The sequence below is a fragment of the Peromyscus californicus genome, unplaced genomic scaffold (genome assembly GCF_007827085.1).
Source record: "Peromyscus californicus insignis strain IS unplaced genomic scaffold, ASM782708v3 Scaffold_8__1_contigs__length_139910024, whole genome shotgun sequence".
NCBI lineage: Eukaryota > Metazoa > Chordata > Mammalia > Rodentia > Cricetidae > Peromyscus > Peromyscus californicus.
The window spans coordinates 48229181-48253593 of NW_026294606.1; the positions used below are offsets into that span (position 1 = coordinate 48229181).

Sequence of the window (24413 nt, forward strand, 5' to 3'; positions counted from 1 at the left end):
GTTCTTCAACAAATCATGTATGATGCTGGGCCTCTAGTAACTAGCTCCTCTCCTAGAGAACATGTAGGGACTTGTCTCACTCAGCCTGTTTGGCTCCTGGACTTTCAGCTGATCACTTGAGAACACAACTTGGCAACTGTGTGGATGGAGGCACAGGAAACTTAGGGCAGGAGTGAATGAGCAAAAATGTAGAAGGTGAAATTGTAGCTGTGCAGACACAGAGCTCAGCTCAAAGCCTAGTTTGACCTGTGAACAATTCTGTAATTTTGAGTCATCAGTTATATTTCAAGCCTTGTAATATCTTCACCCATCTACTTATATCCGCCAATATATCAAAAATACAATACAAAAAAATACAAAATACAAGCCGGGCGGTGGTGGCGCACGCCTTTAATCCCAGCACTCGGGAGGCAGAGGCAGGCGGATCTCTGTGAGTTCGAGGCCAGCCTGGTCTACAGAGCGAGATCCAGGAAAGGCGCAAAGCTACACAGAGAAACCCTGTCTCGAAAAAAAAAAAAATACAAAATACAATAAAAACAAGAAACCCAAAAATTAAAAATCACAACAAATAAGCAGAAGACCAATAAGGCAAAATATGCCCCCAAAAGTGCATACAAATACCATTGAGTTTGTTTTGTGTAGGCCAACTGCTTCTTGGCATGGGGCCTGTCCTGAAGTGTGGTTGCTATACCCTGTGACACTCCATTGAAGAAAACTGATCTTCGCTTTGACAGTGGGTATCAATTGCAGCTAGCTTCTTCCTTAGGAGTGAGACCCCATGTCCACTTCCCCCTCTCAGTGCCAGCACCCCATTTGACCTGAGCCTGTGAACGTCTCGTGTGTGCTGCCACCGTCATTCTTAGTTCATATGTGAATCAGTGCTATTGCATCTGGATGACTGTTTCCTTGGAGTCATCTGTGACCTCTGGTTCTTACAATCCTTGCACCTCCTCTTCTGCATAGATCCTTGAGCCTTGAGGGAAGCTTGATGAAAGCATACCATTTAGGACTGAGTGTTTCCACGTCTCCCACTCTATGGATATCATGCAGGTGTGGGTCTGTGTGTTAATTTCCATCTGCTCCAAAAAGAAGCTTCTCTGATATGGGTTGAGAAAGGCACTGATCTGTGATTATAGCAGAATGGCATTCGGAGTCATTTTATTGTTATGTTCCTTTAGCAGAATGATAGTAGCAGGTTTAGCAGAATTAGGAGTCCTTTAGCAGAATAATAGTATATGGTTTTCTGCTAGTTCTGCAACCTGTTTGGTCTCATGCTCTTGACCACTTTCACAATGCCAGGCATGGATTCTACCTTATGGGTTGGGCCTTAAGTCTGATCAGAAAGTGGATGTTTACTCCTAACGTTTGCGCCACTATTGCGCCAGGATATCTTACAGGCAGGTCATGATTGTAAGTAGCAGGGATTGTAGCTGGGCGACACTGACGATGACTTTTCTCCTCTAATAGTCTGCAGAGTAACTTCCAGTACCGCCGAGTTACTAGTAGTACAAGTTGCTAGTCAGTAGATGTGAAGCTTCTAGTTAGACACTAGCTCAGTTCTCAGTGTTCGATGACATACATAAGTGTTGTCTTCAGCAATAGGGCCTTACCATCAGGTTGTAGAGAACAACCAATAACCTCGTAAATAGCCTTTGATGGTACCCCTTTGACCAAAGATTCAACAAGATGTGGCAAATTCCTGGCACTGGGAGTTTTACTTGGTGGCATAAGATGTCTAGATGGGGTATTCTCTCCCCTATTATTTGTTGACTTCATTTATATTCTTTTCATATGTGTATATGTTTTAGAAGCTTCTACAGTGATAGGTTTTCATATAGTTTTTCAAATGGCCTTTAGTATTAGTTGTCCCTCCCTCTATTTCCTCCTTTGCCCTTCTCTTCCACCCCTTTTCTTATTTACTCTCATAGTCTAGTCTCTTCTTTGTCTCTCCATTACAATATATTCTATTTCCCCTTCCTTGGGAGATCCTCTCTTACCCCTTAGTCCCTACTGGGTACCTAACTTCTGTGGTTATTCAAATTATAGCACATATATTAAAGGCTTAAAAACTAATATCCACACATAAGAAAAAACATTCATTTGTCTTTGGAGACCTGGGCTACCTTACTCAGGATGACTTTTTCCTAGCTCCATCCATTTACCTCTAAATTTCATAATTTCATTTTTCTTAATAGATGAATATTATCCCACTATGTAAATATACCACATTTTCATTCTCCATTCATCAGCTGATAGACAACTAGGCTGTTTCCAGTTTGGGGCTGTTATGAACAGAGCAGCAGTAAACATGGGTAAGCAAGTATCTCTGCAATAAGATATATATGCCTAAGAGTAGTATAGCTGGATCTTGAAGTAAACTGATACCCAGCTTCCTGGTAAACCGCCACACTGATTTCCATAGTAACTGTTCCAGTTTACAGTCCCGCCAGCCCTGAATAAATGTTCCCTCTTCCATGCATTCTCTCCAGCATTTACTTATACTTGTTTTGTTTATCTTGGCCATTCTGACTGCAGTAAGATGAAATCTTAAAGTAATTTTAATTTACATTTCCCTGATGGTTAAGGATGCTAAAAAATTTCTTTGTTTTCCAGCCAATTGTGTCTCGTCTTTTGGGAGTTCTCTTTATTTCTGTACCCTATTTTTGGTTGAGTTCTCTATTTTTTTTAAGGAACAGTATTTTTAATCCTTTATATAGTCTAGATAATAACCTCTATCAGATGTATAATTGGTAAGGGCCATTTCCCTTTCTGTAACCTACCACTTTGCCCAAATGATGGTGTCTTTTGTCATACAACTTTTCGGGGTCTATTAGGTCCCATGTATTAATTGTTGGTCCTTTCCTCTGACAATGAATTAAAGCTCATTCCCTGACTTTCTCTAATATTACACTCTTATGTTGAGGTCGATGATCCATTTGGAGTTGAGTTTTGTGCAGGGCGGATCTATTTGGATTCTTCCACACACAGCCATCCAGTTTGACCAGCACCATTTGTTGAAGATACTGCTTGTTCTCTGGTGTATACTTTTGGCTTCTTTGTCAAAAATTGAGTGTTCATAGGTGTGTGGATTTATGTCTGGATCTTCAGTCCAGTTCCTTTGATCAAAGTGTTGGTTTTCATGCCAGTACCATGCTGTTTTTATTACTATAGTTGTGCAGTACAATTAAAATCTGGGATGGTGGTAGCTCTAATAGTTCTTTTATTATTCAGGATTATTTTAGCTATCCTGGAATTTTAGTGTTTCCATATAAAGTTGGAGATTACTTCTCAATTTCTATGAAGAATTGTATTAAAATTTTGATGGAGGATTGTAGTGAATCTGTACATTGCTTTTGGTAAGATGGCCATTTTTACAATATTCATCATACCTAATCCACAAGCATGGGAAATCTTTTCATATTCTGATAGCTCCTTCAATTTCTTTCTTCAGTATCTTAATGTATAATATAAGTCTTTCACTTGCTTGGTTAGAGGTAATCCAGGATTTTTCTTTTTTGAGGCTACTGTGAAAGGTACTGTTTCCTTGATTTCTTTCTCAGTATGTTTTTCATTTGTATGTAAGAAAGCAACTGATTTTTTTGAGTAATTTTGTATCCAGCTACTTTGATGAAGGTGTTTATTAGCTGTAAAAGTTACCTGGTGGAATTTTTGGGGTCACTTATGTATACTATCATAGCATCTGCAAATAAAGATACTTTAACTTCTTCCCTTCCTATTTGTGTCCCCCTTGATCTCCTTCAGTTGTCTCATTGCCTCTAGCTAAGACTTTGAGTACTATATTGAATAGGTATGGAGAGAACAGACACCCTTGTCTTGTTCCTGATTTTAGTAGAAATACTTTGAGTTTCTTTCTGTTTAGGGTGATGTTTGCTGTGGGCTTGATGTAAACTGCCTTTATTATGTTGAGGTATGTCTTTTGTATATGTAGTCCTTCCATGACTTATATCATGAAGGGATGTTGGACTTTGACAAAGACCTTTTCTATATCTAATGAGATGATCATGTGGTTTTTTTTATCTTTCAGTCTGTTTATGTGGTGGATTACATTTGTTGATTTATGAATTTTGAACCATCCCTGCATCTCTGGGATGAAGCCAACTTGATCATGGTGGGTAATCTTTTTGTTGTCCTTTTGGATTCAGTTTGCAAGTATTTTATTGAAGATTTTTCTATCTATGTTCATAAGGAATATTGGTCTTATTTTCTTTCTTCTTTTTTGGGGTCTTTGTGTGATTTTTGTATCAGAGCAAGTGTGGCCTCATAAAAACAATGAGGAAATGTTCCTTCACTTCCTATTTTGTGGAATATTTTGAGGAGTATTGGAATTAATTCTTCATTGAAGATCTGAATAGAATTCTGCACTGAATCCATCCAGCCATATGATTTGGGGAGGTTTTTTGTATTTTTTATTACTGCTTTATTTTTATAGGGGCTGTTTATACAGGTCTGTTTAAATTGTTTACTTGACCTTGATTTAACTGTAGTGGGTCATAAATATCAAGATGTTCATCCATCTCTTTTAAGTTTTCCAGTTTTGTGACATATAAATTTTTAAAGTATATCCTGAAGATTCTCTGAATCTCCTTGGTGTCTGTTATGATATACCCTTTTCATCTCTAGTTTTATTAATTTGGATCTTCTCTCTTTTAGATAATTTGACTAAGGGATTATTAATCTTGTTGATTTTCTCAGAGAATCAACTCTTCATTTCATTGTTTCTTTGCATTGTTTTTATTGTTGTTATCCCATTTTGTTGACTTCAGAACTAAGTTTGATTATTTCTTGCCATCTACTCAATTTGAGTTTTATTACTTTTTTGTTATGGAGATTTCAGGTGTATCACTAAGTTACCAATATGAAATGTCTCCATTTTTTTTTTATGTAGGCACTTAGTGCTATGAATGTTCCTCTTTAAACTGCCTTAATTTTGTCCCATAAGTTTGGGTATATTGTGTTTTCATTTTTATTCAATTTGAAAAAGGTTTTCATTTCCTTCTTGATGTCTGCTTTGGCTCACTTTTCATTAAGTAGTGAGTTGCTCAGTTTTCCTGAATATGTAAGCTTTCTCTTGTTTCTGTTGTTGTTGGTATCTAGCTGTAATCTGTGGTGGTCAGATGGGACCCAGTATGTTATTTCAGTTTTCTTGTATCTGCTAAGACTTTCTGTTTTGGGAAAGTTCCATGAGCTGCTGAGAAGAAGGAATATTCTTTTGTGTTTGAGTGAAATAGTCTGTAAATATCTGTTAGGCCCATTTGGTTTATGATCTCTTTTAGCTCCTGTATTTCTCCATTTAGTTTTTGTCTCAATTACCTGCCGATTGCTTAGAGTAAGGTGTTGAAGTTATCTGCTTTTACTGTCTGAGGGTCAATATATAATGTTAGCTGTAGTAGTGTTTACTTTATGAAATTGGTTGTCCTTGTATTTATTGCATAGATGCTAAGAATTGCAATATCCTCTTGGTGAATTTTTCCTTTGATGAGAATATAGTATCCTTCCCTAGATATTATTATTAGTTTTCGTTTGAAGTCCTTTTTGTCAGATATTAAAATAGCTACACCTGCTTGCTACTTGGGTCCATTTGCCTGAATTACCATTCTTCCATACTTTTACCCCAGGTAATATCTGTCCTTGATGATGAAGTATGTTTCTTGGATGAACAGAAAGATGAATTCTATTTTATAATCCAATCTGTTAGTCTGTGTTTTTTTTTAAACTGGGGAATTGAGACCACTAATGTTGATAGATGTCAATAAATAGTGTTTATTCATTCATCCTGTTATTTTTTTGTTATGGTGTCCCCTCCAGTTTGATTTACTATTCTAGGATTATTTATTCCTTGTGTCCTTTGGGTGTGGTTAGCCTTTTCAGACTGAAGATTTCCTTCTAGTGCTTTCTATTTGTGGAACTGGGTTGGTAGATATAAATTACTCAAGTTTGGTTTTATCATAGAATGATTTTCTTTCTCTGTTGCTATGATTGATAGTTTTGCTGGGTGTAATAGTCTGGGCTAGTATCTGTTTTCTATGAGAGTTATAGAACATTCATTCAGGCCATTCTAGCTTTCATAGTTTCCACTGAGAAGTCAGGTGTTATTCTAATGGTCCTGATTTTATGTTATGTCATCTTTTTCCCTTGTAGATATTAATATTCTTTCTTTGTTCTGTACATTAAGTGTTTGGATTATTATGTATTATAGGGAATTCCTTTTCTGGTCCTGTCTATTTGATACTCTATATACTTCTTGTACCTTTATAGATACCTCCTACTTAAGGCTGGAGAAATTTTCTTCTATGATTCTGTTAAAAATATTTTCTATGATTTGGGTATCTTCTTCCCCTTCTTCTATCCATATTATTTGTAGGTTTGGTCCTTTCATAATATCCCAGGTTTCCTGGATGTTTTGTACCTGGATTTAGTTATTATTCTCTCTCTCTCTCAGATTAACATTTTTCTTTGACTGTGCTATCCATTTATTCTACCTTGTCTTTAATACCTAAGATTATCTCTTTCATGCCTTGTAGTCCTTTGGCGAAACTGAGGCTTACCTCTGAGGTTTTTGTTTGCCATCCTATTTCAGTTTGGGTTTTCTTTAGTGATTCTATTTCTTTGCTAAATTCTACTTTTATATTTTGAATTCTTTTCATTATTTTATTCAACTGCTTGTTGTTTTTTCATGGTTTTCGTTAAGGCATTTATTCATGTCCATTTAAGGTCTTTGAATAGGTTCATGATTGCTCTTTGAAAGTTCTGTCTTGTGCTTCAGCAAAGTTGCATTTTTCAGGGCCTATCACAATAGGGCTACTGAGTTCTGAAGGAGGCATGTTGTCTTGGCTGTTTGTGTTTGTGGTTTTGTGCTGGGATCTAATCTAAGCATCTGGAGTTTTGGTCTCTGAGGTGTTAGTGCTGAGATCTGCTCTTGTCTTTGTTGGGTGGCTGTGCCACTCTTTGATTTTTGTCACCTACTCTGTGTCCTAGGTGAGTGTTGTGGCTATTGAGTCCCTGGAAGAGAGTGCTTCTGCAGGTCACCAGGTGACAGAATGGAGTGAAGATGAGCTCGAAGGAAAGGCTGAGAGGGTCTGCAGAAAAGAACCAGCATCCCCACCAAGAGGTGGAGTCCTCAGAGAATAGAGGTGGGGGAGAAGAAGGAGCTGTAGGCAAGCTGCAATGGAACTAAAAGTCTAGAAAGACAAGAACAAGAGAGCTTTGGGTACCTTTGGTCTGCACCAACTGCCACAGGACGAAGTCCGAAGAGATCTAAATGGCCACTGGTACAAAGTATTTCTGCATATTGGCAGCTGATGCAAAGGAATGGAAATGGGCTAGAAGGGAAGGATGAAAGGACTGATGGGAAAAAGCTAAGTGAATACTGAGTTCACCCTAAAAGATGGAGCCACCAGGGAATGGAGCCCACTTTTTAAAGTGTTTCCTAGCCATTTTCTTTCTTTCTCTCTCTCTCTCTCTCTCTCTCTCTCTCTCTCTCTCTCTCTCTCTCTCTCTCTCTCTCTCTCTCTCTCTTTTAGCATTTTCCATTCAATTCCAGAGCCCATTTTTAAATTGTTCATTTTCTTAATATTTAACTTTTTGTGTTCTTTCTGTATTCTAAACACTAATACTTGTTGAATGTATTGCTAGCAAAAATTTTCTCCCATTCAGTGGGTCTCATCCTATATAAAGAACTACAGGCAACTAAGGAACATTGAAAGTGGGAGAAGTAGTCCTCCAGGGGAAAAAGCACACTATTGGCTATTCAATACCAAATGGTCAGCCCTGAAAACACACATATAAGAAGTAACATTATACAGACTGATTAGTTTGTATTTATGTATATGAGGAATATATGTGTGTGTACATATATGTATATGAGGAATACATTTATATGTATAAACAATTAATGAAAAAAAGAGACCATGAATTTGAAAAAGGAAAGAGAGGTATATGGAAAGGTTTGGAGTGATGAAAAAGAGAAGGTGAAAATGATGTAATTATATTATAATCTCAAAAGATGAAAAATACTTTATAATAATAATAAATTTGTTTAGGTTTGAATTTTCATCTAAATGAGTACATTTTTATTTTACTATGGCTTGTTGAATCCCATTGCAGGAGCTTAGTTTAAAACAATGATCACCTATAGTTTTGATTTAAGAATTGGGATCAATTTTATTCCAAATCATGATGCATTTAATCTAATTTGTATTCTTGCATGATAGCAAAAGATCCTCTACTTCTACCTATTCCTACCATTTGCAAATTCTCCTTTGTGCACCATCCACCCGAGGCCTTCCTGAGGACTATGTGCCCAAACTCCTACTCCCTCTTTCGGCTTCCCACCTTCAGTAGGGGTCCTAGACTCACCTTGCCAACTTCTGGCTCCCACTGCCTAAGAAGCCCTGTGTCTCACCAGACTCCTGAAGATTGGTTGTGAGATTCTTCTAAATTTTATAGACAGCCTGGACTTACAAACATCACTTAGCCTGAGCTGAGCCAGGACCATTTTTGATAAGCCATTTGAACAACCAAATTGAATTACTCCAAGATTTAATCCTAAACCCCTTCATGTGGTGTACAACCTGACAATCTAGAGTAACAGGAAACAGATCCAAACACCCACTCAACAAAGAAGAGACAGGGTTTTCTTACCAAGAAACACTAACAACCTAACTTCAGATGCTTAGATCCCATTTTGAAAATAAAAACATGGCCAACACAGTAAGCCTCTTCTACAAACCAGTACTCCTATAGTAATGCCCCTGAGAAAGTAACTTAGATGATTTTCAAGACATTAATTTCAAAATACCAATAATAAGCATGATCAACAAACTCAAAGAGGGAATGAATGAATGCCAGAATGAAGACCATGAAAACAAAACACAAAAAAAGTTGAATACAATAATAAAAACAATCCCAAGGTATGCAAATAGACTTTAAAAGGGGAAGTCTTTAAAAGGCCAAAAGAAATAACCCTTGAAATGAAAAATCAGGAATTCAAGCAAAAACGTCTTACTCCAGAAGGGAAGAACTTGGGCATAGTTATCAAATCAAAGCAAAACCAAAGTCCAGCCGTGTAAAAACCCTCACTGTTGGTCAGCTGTGATTCACTTATGAGCTTCTGGACTCCAAAGGGCTTTATTTCTTCAGCTCTATCATTGGCAGCATATGCCGATTGTTTTGTAGACAGAAGCCACCTCCACGTCACAGATGCTGCTATCCTTGGTGGTCATTCCATGGTACTGGCATCTCCGAAATGCTAGAGTCTTCACTCAACTGGGCTGTACCTTTAGCAATAGCCTTTCCTGGACTCTTTTCAGAGACTCTGAGCCTGCCACATGGTACTAAGTCTCAACTTCTCTCCAGGACCCCTTAAATTCTGGAGTTTCTTCTTCAGCTGAGGCTGCACATTCACTAATCACCTCTCCTGGACTCTCACAGAGCAGTCTCAACTGTTCTCCATGACTATTTCATGCCTTCAAAAACAGCACCACCTCGGAGACTCTTACATACTGCCAAGTTCAGCTGCAAGCATTAGGTACAGCCTTCATTCCCTCTGTACCAGGACTTCTGTGTACTGACTCTTAGGATGTACTCCCAGTAGATTGCATCTCAGTGATGCTGGTATTTTTTAAATTGCCACTAATTTCTCAGCTCCAACTAACCACCATCAATTGTCCCAAAAAAGCAAAGGTTTTACTTCAGTGGTTCTTGTCTCATTTTCATCACAGCCAACAGATAACCAGAACCACAAAGCTTTAACACAAAATATCACACTAATTACCCTCACTAGAGCCTTTGCTTTCCTCTGAAACTTAACAATCTAGGCCCGAAACACTAAAGAACACACATTCTTCTTAGAAGCCCATGGTACTTTCTTCAAAAGATACTACTTATTAGGATAAAAATTAAGTCTCAACAAATATAGGAAATTTTAAATCACAGCTTGAATTCCATCTGACTGCAGTGGAGTAAAGCTGAATATCAGTAGCAATAGAAACCACAGAAAGTATACAGTCTTGTGGTAACTAAACAACACACTATTGAAAGGCAGTTAGATAAAAGAACTCATTGGAAAAGAAAAGACTTTCTGACTAGGACACTGATAGCAGAATTAAAACCACCAATTACTAAATGAGACTTTATGAAATTAAAAAACTTCTGTACAATAAAGTATATCATCATTCAAGTGAAGCTTTAACCTACAAATTGGGAAACAATCTTTCCCAATCACACAAAGGATTAGAATCTAGAATATACAAAGACCTCAAAAACTAAATGTAAAGAAAACAAACAACCCAAAGCTAGAAAGATGATTCAGTGGTTAAGATCACTTGATCCTCTTCCAGAGAACCAGGTCTGACTCTCAGTACTCACATGGTGTCTAACAACCATTTATAATGCCTGCCTATAGCCAAATCATGTGGAAGCCTTTTCCCAATCTGTGTTCCCTCCTCTCACAGACTCTAGGCTGTTTCAAGTTGACAAAAAACTGGCCAACATAGCATGTCTCTAAAATTCCCCACAGTCATTTCACCTTTTGGATTATAATATCACCTTCACACTAATGTCTTAGCTACATCAAGGTAATATTGGATCCATATTTGCTCTGCAACAACCAGTCAAGACTTTATTCCATGATACCCTCTTTATATGATATCAAAAATAAAATCAGCAATTTAGGAAAAATAAAGTTTATTGCCATATAAAAGTGTGCATTGCACTATGGGGGACTTCAATTTAAGGGATAAACTCCTTGACCGAAATTGCAGCCCAATTCATAAAGCGTAAATGAGGAAGGATTCTGATACTGTTTTCATAACTGGCTGCCATAGATTAACATTTTTTTTACAATTATTTCTTTTATTTTTTGACATTATAGTATCATTCAGCCATTTCCCCCTTCCCATTTCTCCCCTCCAATCCCTCCTGTATTGCAACAGACAGAGACCATTACAGAAAACCACAACTGATCAGAATCATGAGTTGTGGAGTCCAGCCCCAACTGATCCATCTACAACACTGTTCCCAGTCCTGAGGTTCCAGGATCATTTCAGAAGAGAGGGTGGGGAGAGCCAGAGGAACAGGGAGTTTGCTGTGAGATTGTTTCTCACAGCAGTTTCAGAAGCTATACCTGTAAGTCTCACCAACATGACTGCCTAAAGATGAGCTGGTCAAAGACAACAACAGATATGTTAGTGTGGATAGAGGAGACCCCCCCCCCCACCTTTTTTAAGGCAGTTAGAATTGTTTACATTAATTTGTTTATAACTGACTAGTGTTTTGTCAGGTTGTGCTGGCAGAATTGCAAAGCTTATATTTTGTGTTTGTGTTAGAGATAGAGTTTCTGATAAATCAGGACCATTTATATTTTGGTTATATGGTTATCACCATTTGACTTTGGGGTATTTGTAATCTGTGATGCCCACTTTTGTTTTTTTATTCAACAGTACTTAGGACTCAGAGTCTCCCAAATGATCATGAGCCACATGAATGATTGATGGCTTCCTTAAGCTCTTCAGTCTTGTTGATCATATCTCTTCATCTAAGTGGGGAGCCTTATAAGATTCCTCTCACCTGCTTTGGCAAGTCAATTGGTAGCATCATTTTTGAGGGTTGTTGGGTTTTGTTTGTTTGTTTGTTTGTTAGCTTTTGGGTTTTTTTTTTGTTTGGTTTGGTTTTGGGGTTTTGGGTTTTATGGCAGCCATGTTTTTGAGATTTATGGTAGCAGCTTTCCTGTCCCATATAGAAGACGCCTTAAAATCTTTCCAGCTCTTCTTCAGCAATGTTCCCTGAGCTTTTTATGTAAGTGCTGTGTTGTAGAGAACCAATTGGGCCAACACACCACATGCTCAGTTGTTCTCTGCATTTTGACCAGTTGAGGCTTTCTGCAATGGTCTCTGTCTGCTGCATAGAGAAGCTTCTTTGATGAGGCCTGAGAGGTAGACTTATAGTATAAAATGCAATTAGAGAGTATACTGGTTTAAGAAAGTGGCAGTAGCAGGTTCTCTTCTAGGTGCCACCACCTCACCAGCTACTAGTAGTCAGCTAATTTTCAGTCCCAGGATGAATTCCTTCCTAATGAGAGGGAAGGCCTTAAGTTCAGTTAGGTGGCTGTTGGTTACTACCAAAATATAAGTGCCACTACTACACTTTTGGAATAGCTTTCCATTCAAGTTATTTTTATGGTTCATTGATGCTACAGCTGGGTAGGGCTACCAACTACTTTTTTTCCTTTGGCAATTTACATAGCTTCTTCTGACACTATGAGAACTAATCCTTAGGGAGGAAGCATCCAGGTCAGTTCCATCTGGATTCTTCCAAGTCTTGTGTCTGAAGTATGTGATATCTTCTGGTCACTAAGGGCAATGCAATAGCCTGTATTGTTTGGGTGGAGTCTTCTGGATTCCCTTGACTAATAACTCAAATGAAGATTTCCCATACCTGGTATTGGTGCTTTTATTATATAGTCTATGAATTTTGAGGAGAGTATTATCACCCCAAGTGGTGTAGCTTCAATTAAACTATTATACATGTAAATATTACATATGTACAGAAAAAGTATTATACTAACATATATAATTGCATATATTATTATAATATATGTATATTAAAGAATGCACTATATATACTATTATAGTGTGTGTGTGTGTGTGTGTGTGTGTGTGTGTGTGTGTGTGTGTGTACTAAAGATAGGCCATGAAGTTGAAAAGAAACTGGGGAGGCTTTGGAAGAGTTGGTGAGAGATGTTAAATACATGTAATTTTAAATAAAAATAAAGTATAGGATTCTTATGTCTCTTTCAAGCATCTTTAGTGTTAATTATCTGTCCTCTCTCTTCTTAAATCTCCGTCTGTATTGCCCCCCAACCCAAGGCAAGTCTCTCTCACCAGCCTTTCCCATTTCTAATGGTGATTTAATCAAATGTATGAGGTCCTGATACATGATTTTTGTTCAACTTGTGCTGATTTTATTTGAATATCAAAGATTAACTCTACTTTTTATCTAATCAAGCTTTCATCTTATACAATTCCACACATGTACCCAGTGCCTATTGACCCCTCTCAATCCCTACCCTCTCTTATCTGCCTACCACCCATGTCCAACCCCTTTCCTCCTCACAAATCTCTCCACTTTCATGCCTGTTGATTTGGAGTGAGGGGTGTTGTCATTGTTGTTACCCACTGGGTTTAACAAGGGCCATTGTCATGACCCTGAGAGCTGTCCATTGGAACCTGGTGTGATCATCAGGGGATGTACAAGAGAAAACAAGGACCCTCCCTCTCTCAGAATCCACCAATAGCCAAAGTACTGCTGTAAAGGGTATGTATAGTCCCATAAGTTCCACCCACTTCCATGACTGATTGATACGTTGGCCTAGTGAAGGTAATTACTATTGTTGTGAAGTAATGATTTTCACAATTATATCAAGTCTAAAGGATAGTATTTCACAGCCTTTTGTCCTACCTTCCAACTCTTACATACTTCTCACTCCTTTTTCTTCAATGTTCTGAGCTTTTTTTAATATCTAAGGGAAAATAGAATTGTCTTTCCTCATTTATTAGTGAACAGGTCTGACAGCATTACTAAGGCCAAGGCACAGGGACTGGGAACTGGCCAGCCCTGGAACTTCTCACTTAGTTAATATGATCTGGTTTCTCCTTGCAGCATTTCAGTTTCGTGTCTTTGCCAACTGATGTGCTGGAAATTGAAGTGAAGGACAAGTTTGCCAAGAGCCGTCCCATCATCAAGCGTTTCTTGGGAAAGCTGTCAATGCCTGTTCAGAGGCTGCTGGAGAGACACGCCATAGGGTAAACTGTGACTGGGGTGGCTATGCTTCCACTTGTAGGCCGCCTCCAGGAAGACTTGTAAGCTCCATTATAAAGTCTTATGGAAAGACAAACTGAGATGGTTTCCAGTTCCTGGGCTTCTCCCATCAATATCATTTCCTGAGCCATGAGATTCAATTAAATCGTTCCCCTTCTTACTCATGTATAGTTTTTATAATACATATTAAAGAGTATAGAAAGTCATAAGACAATATTGAAAAAATGCACATTTTCCTGAATAAATAGAAATTTGAAGTTTGCCTTTGCTATGGAAAGCATTTCATTCCTTCACCTGTCTTGTATGTAGGATTTAACCACAAACTGCATTTCCATGACCAGATGAAATGTTACATTTCTTGGGTAAAATTTTCTCAAAATATGCTATTTACAGAAAATTCTAGATGAAAATTTGAAAGCACACAGTCTCAGGGAATGACAGCAATTATATTGGTTGCAGAAGTCAATTGTAAATGAGAATATGCTTTTGTGTTTTAAATATTTTCCACTCATATTCATTGATAGTTTTTATTAAAATGAACTATGATCAGATCATCTCTTTGTATTATGTGTATTTCCTTAGCTAACAGCACTGCATTTGGAAATATTAGCTTAGGTCTTTGGCTATAAGCATATCATTAATATGATATGACTCAGAGTAATATCAAAGGAATGAAAAATATTACCAGACTTTTTGGGTAATTTTAATTGCAGTTCTCTGAGGATTTGTTTAGTACCTGACAGCATGTGTGTAGCTGTGTGCTCACAAGGATGCCATTAATTCTTAAACCAAAGGAAGCTGATATATATGGAGCTACTACCCCATGCCAGACTATGTTCCCACTGCTGTTTATGTTTGTGAAAACTGAATAAACAAGACCCTGGTGCAGATTGCCTAACATTATCACTGGCACATAGAAGGAACTTAAAAGGGAATAGTGTTCCTTATGACCTTTTTTTTTAATTTGGTTCTCATAACACGTCTACAATGTAAGCATTATTGCTTCTCCACATAGGAAAGTGAGACCTGTGAGGGATAAGGCAAGGTTAAACACACTTGCTTCTCTCCAAAGACCAAGTAAACCTCTCCCCAAGAGAGGCTTCCTGCAACTGATTGCCTAGTTTGTTATCGCCATGCCTTTCATTCCTCTCCTACCCTCACAATGCTAATGCTCTGCTGGGTGTGGGGCAAGAGGACAGAAAGGGGTTTGGCAAGATGTCTGATACTCTAGGGGTAAGCACACCTCGGCCTAACAGATATTCAGTTACATCCTGCTGGCTGAACACTCTGGCTCATTACAGCAACAGAGAGGACTCACCCACTTTCCTATACCAAGCACCTTTTTTAGTATTGACATGCAGTGCCAGCCTTTCACTGTGGAAGAATGTATACCCAGGTAGGAAAAAAAAAAAAAAAAAACAACCGAGGTAGAAAAGGGTCTCCCCTAACCTGAGCAAGCTTAGTTTGATTTTCCTAGTGGTCTTTCATCTTGAAGGAAGGGGCAGCAGAGATGAGTACAAGCAACAATAAGCCTTGGTGGGATTACACCCCACCACCTCTGATGGGATGACACACTTACCCTATTGGGTTTGGAAGTTCTCCAACTCCTACTCTTCAACTTCCTCCTGCCACTCCACCTCCTCTTCCAAGGCCTGCAGCATCCATCATCTGTAGAGACCACTTCTGTAATGCTGCCCATTATGGGTATGTCCAACATAAGTAGGAACAAATTCCTGGGCTATGGCCATGAAGCAGCAATCATTTGACTTGAGCCATGGTACAACCCCAGAGTACACACACACACACACACACACACACACACACACACACACACACACACATTATTTTCAGTCCTCTCTTCTTTCCTTAAACCGTAGTAATTTCAATTGTCTTTTGGCCTCTAAACTCAACTCTAATCTTCAATTTGGGAATGTCACTGACTACCTAGGTCATTATTTACTGGTCTTTCCTTATTCTCCAGCCAACTGTAAGCTGTTAAAGGGAGAGGTACATATAGAGGTACATTCTGTGAGGTACATATAGACTTCAGCCTGTAGGACACAAAGGTCAACTTCAGTCTTTTTACATGGCAGGAGCTCAGAAACTACTTGGTTTCTGTGTGGTTGAAAGCGAAGAAAGGAAATCTTAGAAAGTGAGTGCAAAACATAGTAAACTTAATTACCATGTCACATATGATCATCTTTAATTCTCACTTCAATTAAGTTTTAGATTCAGAAAGTATTTCTTATGATCATAGTGGACATACTTCAAAATATTAACTAATATCCCCCCTTCGTAAATTGACAGAACTTTCTCGTTAATCCAATTATATCTCCATATAATATTTTAATTCTGACATATAGTGAATTCTGACAAAAAACGCTTTATTGAGGAAAATATTAAATTACTACATCATTGGACTATTTTATTTGCTTCATAATGTCAGTTTTTCCTAAGGAAACTTTTAATACTGACAGCCAATGACTTGTGTTTTTATTTGAGTATCACAAATGAATTAGTGGAGTGAATATAGAGTAAACAATTGGGTATGTAATGTACCTTTGTTTATCCCTGGATCTCCCAAGGAAGTACTTTCCCTAATTTGGCCAAGGTAGCCAGAAATTGCTTTGTAAAAACTGTATTGTTTGTGAAAATATATCATTACAACTTCAAATTGATTCTTCCCTGGATAGATTATTTTCAGTAATTTAAAAAGGTACTTTGAATGAGCATGGCACCAGAATCCAGAATAGTCAATACGTGTCTCTATACTTGGTGCATCTGGAAATCAAGGTCAGTGAACACGTCTTGGTTTTGCTCCATCCTGTAGCTTTCCATAGCTCAGCAAGGCTCTCCAGTAACTATCATGGCATCTATTTTTATACATTACATATATTCCTCCCAACATATTTTGGCATATCCATTGCCAGGGGCATATTTGGAAATGACAATGTCCACAGGAAGATCAAGCAAAGACATTTACAATTTTTGTCCCTTTGCCTTCTATATAACACATATTATCAAACTTACTCTGTGGAGGGAGTAATAGTTTAAGATCTACAGGTCACGCAGTCTCTGTCTAAGCTGTTCAACTCTTCCACTGTGGCAGAAAATAGCCACAGGCAATGTGTAAGCTCACGAGTGTTGATGGACACTTAAATTAGAATTTCACATAATTTACTTTTCTTTAAGAGTTTCCCCCAAAATATTTAAAAATAAATCTCATGGCCATACCAAAATAAAAAAAAGTGATGACTAAATATGAGCTGTAGTTTCCTGACCCTTGAGTTAGAATATTTGAAAAGAATTTCCTTGTACTTAACCCAACATATGTACCTTAAGGTGGTAGCATATGCCCCCAGAGAGACCTTCACTTCCTGTTATAGTGGTTTCTCTGAGCTTGCCTGTCCCACCAGCTGGTGTGGAAAGCACACTGTGGTCTTTAGCAGGATAGTTCATTACAAAATCTGTGATGGTGCTTATTTCCTTCTAGGGATAGGGTGGTCAGCTACACACTTGGCCGCAGGCTTCCAACTGATCATGTGAGTGGACAGCTGCAATTCCGATTTGAGATCACATCCTCCATCCATGCAGGTACTTTCAACCTGATCTTCATGTCGTGTTCAAGGCTAGTGTTCTAGTGCGGTTCTTTTCTCTAAAACACAAATAACCATCGTTATCTCCAAGTGTGTTATAGGCTTTGTAGTTCTCTCATCTCCGTCTGAGCCCCAGAAGCCAGGGACCTATTTTAAAAGCCAGGTTTGCTAGCTCCTTGGTTAAAAGGTTCCTCTTAACCCCTATCACCCAAAGATAGATGGTTGCACAGTAGAATAAAGGTCAACAATGTGATACAAACTGTGTCTTATTATTTTACTGCCAAAACCTCACATAGGAGATGCTCAAAAGCTGTTTAATCACTCTACACATGAGCAAATGAATGAATGAATGAATGAATGAATGAAAGAATGGATGAATGTGAAGCATCCCTCTCTACCTAGTAACTAGTTATAGATTTGCTCTGAGCTGAAGAATGACATATTGTTGAAGAGCTACAATTATACAGTGACTTTTGACAGTATTGCAGGGAATATGAAAATTGTAAACAGAAATTTTCAGAACTGTCTTGTATTCATTTTCCATACCAAACCATATTTCCAAATAATAATGATGAGATGATGACTCATAATCCTCCTTTTTCTCTTTTCCACACACCCATACTAAATGTAAACCATGCTGAGAAATGTTAAGTCATCTTGAACCAAATATATGATTTGCTATTAAAGCTAATGAAGCCTCTGAGAATTTAGAGGCTGAGGTTTATTGCCACCCAATCACCAAGCCCCAGTATACAACTAGGCTGTAAGAAGACACTTGTTTGATCCTGTCACACTCAGCCTTTTGCTATTCTAAGACTGACCCTTCAGTGTGTGCAGAAAGAGCTTTATGTTTTAGCAGAGAGATAATTTTCTTCAAATAGGGAATTGTGCTAATACATTTGAAGTGGAATGCCAATCTGATCTATTTCCAGCCAAGTAGGTAAAGTTAAACAGTGTTTGCTTCTCCTTGAAAGGTGGTGTGGTTGGAAAACTTAGTTTCCTATTGTTAAATACTTCAGATGACTATGAACGCAACCCAACCCTTTTCTTTTCTGTTGCAGCTGAAGAGCCTGACTTAGCTATTCTATCATCTTGCAGGATGATCCATGGGAAACGTTTTAAACAAGTGCAATTAACTTGTCTAGGGTTTTTAAGGAATTATAAACACTGTTGCTATCCTTATCTCTGAATGTCACTGTATGTAACAAACATTGTTGATCTCTGAAACTGGGTAAAGCTCAGTTTGGGACATTAAAAAATTTTTCTTAGCAGTCCCTTGAAAGAGAACTTTAAAATAGTAGCCTTGCTGAAAGTGTCATTAACATAAAGAGCACTCATTACAGAATTTTCTAGTAGCAATCTAGAGAGCGAGAAGCCCTCATCCACTCATCTCCAGTATCTTATATTAGAGATCCTTTGCCATGTTTTACATGTGCCTGCACGGAACACTAGCTCCCATAGCTCTTCTGGAAAGAATGACATAGTTTTCTTCTTGCCAACAGATGATGAGGAGATCTCTCTGAGTGCTGAGCCTGAGTCAGCAGAAATACAGGACAGTGTCATGACCAGTGTGGTGGAAAGCAGCAGTGGGGGACCTCCTGGAGATGTTCCAGAAAACTCCAAGAACTTGAAGCCAGAGTTGCCAAGTGAAGCGAATGGAGTGAACAGCTCAGGAAACCAAAACCAGGAGTATGCCAGGCCACTTGAGGAAGCCGCAGGTACCATGGAGGCTGGAGATGGTGGTTCTTTCTCTGAAGAACCCGAAGGGGCTGAAGAGATTCCAGACCCGGAGCAACGTGACACCCAGCCCACTCTGAGTGCAGAAGAAGTGGCAGAGGAACTTCCCCTGGAGGAGGATCTGCCACCACCGCTGTTGCCAGAAGACAGTGCAGCCCCAGGTAGCCAGGTCGAAGAGGAAACAGTGCCGGAAAATGGAGCCAGAGAGGAGATGCAAGAGAAGGGCCCAGATGAGGAGGAGGAGGAAGAGGATGTTTCTGCCCTGGAGCAAAGAGAGCCTGGACTGCAGCTGAGGGCCTCGGTGAAAAAAAAAAGCAGACCATGTTCCTTGCCTGTATCTGAGCTTGAGACAGTGATTGCATCTGCCTGTGGAGACCCTGAGACCCCAAGGACACACTATATCCGAATCCATACCCTGCTGCACAGCATGCCCTCGGCTCAGAGAGGGAGCACCACAGAGGACGAGGATGGCTTGGAGGAGGAAACAACCCTAAAGGAGTCCTCTGAAAAAGATGGGCTCAGCGAGGTGGACACAATAGCTGCTGACCCGCAGACCATGGAAGATGGCGAGAATGAGGGGGCTACTCTATGCATGGCACCCTCTGACGGCTCTGGGGGCCACGTCTCCAGTTTGTCCAAAACTATTGGTGCTGGCCAGGATGGTGATGTACACCCCAGCACTGGGAGCGAGAGTGACTCCAGCCCCCAGCAAGGAGCAGACCACAGTTGCGAGGGCTGTGATGCCTCGTGCTGCAGCCCTTCATGCTATAGCACATCGTGCTACAGCAGCTCCTGCTACAGCAGCTCCTGCTACAGCAGCTCCTGCTACAATGGCAACAACCGGTTTGCCAGCCACACACGCTTTTCCTCTGTGGACAGCGCCAAGATCTCTGAGAGCACCGTCTTCTCTTCGCAAGAGGATGAGGAGGAGGAAAACAGCGCATTCGAGTCGGTCCCTGACTCAATGCAAAGCCCAGAGCTAGATCCCGAGTCTACAAATGGGGCTGGGCCTTGGCAGGATGAACTGGCTGCCCCTGCTGGGAATGCAGCAAGAACTACTGAAGGTCTGGAGTCCCCCATGGCAGGTCCCAGCAATAGGAGAGAAGGTTAGACTGCAAACCAGATCAGTGAGAATAGGACCACCACGATACTAAGACACGAGTCTCCCCCTGTGGAGGTGGAGGGACCAGTCTCAAAGGGCTAGTCTGGATGCACATATTCATGCTGTTGTCTATGTGTGTGAATTTCTGGCACAACTTGTCTCAAATTCACACCAAGAAATACAGCTAGTAGGATGTGAGCGGCTACCTACCTGTGTGTGCTTCCTTTTGTTTTGACTAATGACCAGAGCTAGTTGGTACAAGTTAGCTTCCCGGTCTTAACAGTAACCCCAGGGGTAAAACTAATATCAAATGACATAAACATTAAATGATGGCAGATAGGCGTCATCATCGGCATTAGATAGCAAATATATTGACTTTCTAAAACACATTGAAGATCAGTGATAGATATGAGTAATTGCTGAAGAACATGGATTCTTCCCGCCCCGGCACACTCTGTAGCTCTGGGGGCCACTCCTCCAGTTTGTCCCAAAGCACTGGCATTGGCCAGCATGGCAATGCACTCTGTACATGGATAGATGACATGCCTTTTTCTTCCTTCTACCAGCCCAATTCCTGTTATAAGAGTTGATTTTGTTTTGTTTTGTTGGGCTATTTTAGCTACTGGAAAGGAAGAGCAGCATTATTAACCAGAGTCTCTTGGGTCTGAGCCAAGGTCCTGACATCCCTACCAATCGAGGTTCCACTAACTAAAGACACCATGAATAGTGAAAAGCAGAAAAGGAAGGGAGGTTGTCACATTGGAAAAGAGGACTAAAAGGTTCAGTGGTACACATTAGGTCCGTGTTTAGGGTCTTGACAGAAGGTTTGAGTTTAGAGTTGTGCATAACTAAGTAGTTTATGCTAAGGGTTAGTCCCACCCATCATCATTATCTGGCTTTCTCCCTCATCATAACTGTCTCCTGGTTCTCCCTGAAGGAAGGTCTGACAAGTTGTGGAAACTATCTGAAACCTGCCAGACACAGGCTCTCTCTCAGGCCAGCAACAGGCCTCAGCCTTTTCCTTCTAACATGGAATTCCTAAGGAAATTCTAATTTCTTGGGTCCATTGTTTTAAGTCTGTTAGTCAGATTGAGGGCTATAAATGTCTTTCTGGAATATCTTCATTTCTGCCAGCCCAGTTATAGTGCAAATACATAAAATCTCATGTTTCAAATAAGATTCTAATCCAAACCTTTGGTTTTAAAATGAATTGCTCATTCCACATAAATCCAAACTGACACCTATTAAACTAGTATTCCTTACATTAGTTATGTTTTTTTCTTCTATAAAATTTTTACTTAAAACTCAATTTAAAATAGTTATCAAAAAAACTGCAGATAAGTGAAAGGAGCAGAGTTACATGGTCACAAGTTCAGGTCCTGGAGACAAGTCCATCATGCCACTTGCTCACAAAATACCTAACTGCTCTCTATCTCCACTTCCTTGTGTGCCAAGGGTATAACTGTAGCATTGACCTCAGGGAATTATGGAAAGAGTTAAATGACATGGAGCAATGAGGCATTCTGCCTTCTCTCCTAATGAGAGTTCTTTCAGGCAGATAAGCAAGAAAGTTAATTGTTCAAGTTGCACAAGAAAAAGCACCCTTTGACTCTACCCTTACCATATTAGCCAAGGAAACTTTCATACAATTAAATAGTCATCACTTTGCTTCAAATGGTATTCTGGTAGCTTATGTTGACACAAATACATAGCTTCCAATTCAAAGAGTATAAGAATTAGTTTATTCTGGAGCCAAATATAAGTGGCCACGGCTTAAGAACACAGCTTTAGGTCACCTTAAATTCCAGGTTCCAAAGCAGTTGCATGAAGTTTCTGTAGAAACAAAATGAAGAGAGCCACAAATAATGACACTTTAAAAATGCGTTAGTGGAAACAGTGAGTAGGTGGTTACAGCACAGTGGAGAAACCTCAGCTGTAGACCTTAGATGCTGTGTGATGACACAGCCCTTTGATTGGTGGAAAACTAGAGTTTTGTCCAGTTTATTCATTCTAAAAAGTGTTTTTTTTTCATCTCTCTGGATGTTAGGCTTTGTCTATTAGTGACCAGACATTAGATCTCATGCAGAATGGGGGTAAAGAATGGCTACTTAGTAGGTGAACAATATCCCAAGATGAATTGTGATTCAGCTTTGGGCCTGTAACATTCCACCATTTCCACATCACTGAAAGTCTAACTAGTCAATAGTCTTTGCAGACACAGATTCCTTACAGGAAGTCTCTTTCACACACATCTCTTCTACAGTTTTGCCATGTTGGTTATAAGAAGAATAAATTTAAAGACCCTCTCTTAATTTTACTTGAGAGATATTATTTCTTCTTGACTATTCTGAACACTTTATGTGAAGCCAAGGTGATTGCATGAGGCTCTGGTACAGAACAGAGTCGCTTGCTCGTTTCAGTCAGCCGCCATGAGTCAGTCACACCGCTGTAGTTTCTTGGGGTGCACAAGCAGGCTGGATGTGCTTTCGCCAAGCAACAGTATTATATTTCCACAAGGTTGGAGGAGTGGCTACCATGTTTGGTTGAATTCATTACAATGAAGTGAGGTTTTTTTCAGGAAACAAAATTTAAAGGACAGTGGTTGAGGACAAATAGCTGTACCATTGTTTTCCTTTTCAAATTTCTAACCCTAAACACCTATGAAAATAAATGTGAGTGCCACGTCCACTTAAACACAGAAGCTGTGTTTGAAATGGCCACTTGTCCACAGTGAATGCTGTGCTGACATGAGGAGTGCCTTCCTTGATTTCTACTGGTACCTTCAAAGAACTAAAGGATTTTAGTAATGGCGAGAATGCTCAGAAAAAATGTATTTTTAATATTAAGAATGGCCTTTTGTTCTGAGTACATCTTTATTTTTAATTGTCAGTTATCTCTTGAAATTAAACTACTAAACTAAGCCCACCTAATGTCTTTCTACTAATTTATTTTCCATATAGTCTATAGAACTATAGTGGGAAAAATCATATTTCCATGCATGAATGTCCTGGGAAATGTTCTCTATTTGAGATCCCTCAAAGATCTTGACCATTACTTCTTACTTTCTCCCCATTTTTGACCCAAGGTTAATAGAATACATACTATCTACAATAGTCCTGGAAGGAAAAGGAAAAAAAAAGATGTCTTCTGGTCAGTAGGGTATGAGCATGGTATGAGGCAGGAGGAAAGCAATATAGAATTGGGTGGGGGCTGTCTGTGTTTTGGGCTCTTGGGGTCTCCAGAGATTGAATCATTTAGGATCGTTTACATGGTCAATCTGCACACTTTAGTAGACTTTGAAACAGAAACACTGTTCTAGAATTTTGTTTGGTTAATCATAAGTCTGTACTGACAGCAGTACAAGCAATGTATATAATAACATGAGACATTAAATCTATAGATATGTTTATTTCTATAATTTCTTTGTATGTCCTTTTTTCTTCTGTCTATCCCACTTCTCTGTTTCAAATTTTCTTGAATCCATCTTCTTGCCTTTTATCTACTGCCTTTGTCTATTGTTCATTCCTCTTTCTAGAGCACTTTGGCTTTTCTAACTCCTCCTCCACATAATCTGGAATAACCATGACTTCCCATGACATGTTTCACTGCCCATCTCATCTTCTAATTTCCATTTGTAGGAATTGACATTCTTGGACTACCAGTTCCTCAATCCATCTTGGAAAAGCACTATCTTAGAGTTTTAGTCTCCCTCTAAGTCTGAAAAAAACAGTCTTTGAATAGTCTTCTGTTGCTTTAATTATAAGACCCTCATATCCATATGATAAGGTGTGTTTCCCATAATTCAACAAAGCTTTTGTGAGACCTTACACATACTTCACTCCCTTCAAACAAGCCTGTCTCCTTTACTGGACTAAAATAAGGCTCTTTAAGTTTTCCCTTGGGTTCCTTTGAAGTGGTTGCAGAAACAGACTCTGAGCCCACGGATTGGTCTATGTGGCATAGATTGAAAGTCAAAATATATTTGGATTTTCCTTTTTCTCGTCTTTTTTCCTCTCCATCTTCCTCTTCTTTCTACTCTTCTTTCCCCCTGCTCTTCTTCCTCCTCTTTCTACTCTTCTTTCCCCCTGCTCTTCTTCCTCCTCTTCCTTTTCCTTAATAATTTCTGTCATGATGACATGGTT

The 24413-nt window shown here is 39.2% G+C and overlaps 1 protein-coding gene across 7 annotated transcripts in view; it reads left to right on the top strand.

Moving 5' to 3' along the window:
* Positions 1–24413, top strand: part of Hecw1 (HECT, C2 and WW domain containing E3 ubiquitin protein ligase 1) — a 293914-nt gene that overhangs the window by 178320 nt on the left and 91181 nt on the right. For 5 of the 7 annotated variants that reach the window (XM_052729794.1, XM_052729793.1, XM_052729799.1 and 2 more), the window contains 3 exons: positions 13678–13820; positions 17330–17430; positions 18935–20275. In XM_052729794.1, the coding sequence (XP_052585754.1) occupies positions 13678–13820; positions 17330–17430; positions 18935–20275 (1585 nt within the window). The remainder of the gene's footprint in view (positions 1–13677; positions 13821–17329; positions 17431–18934; positions 20276–24413) is intronic. The other 2 variants (XM_052729797.1, XM_052729800.1) reach the window with 1 other exon arrangement.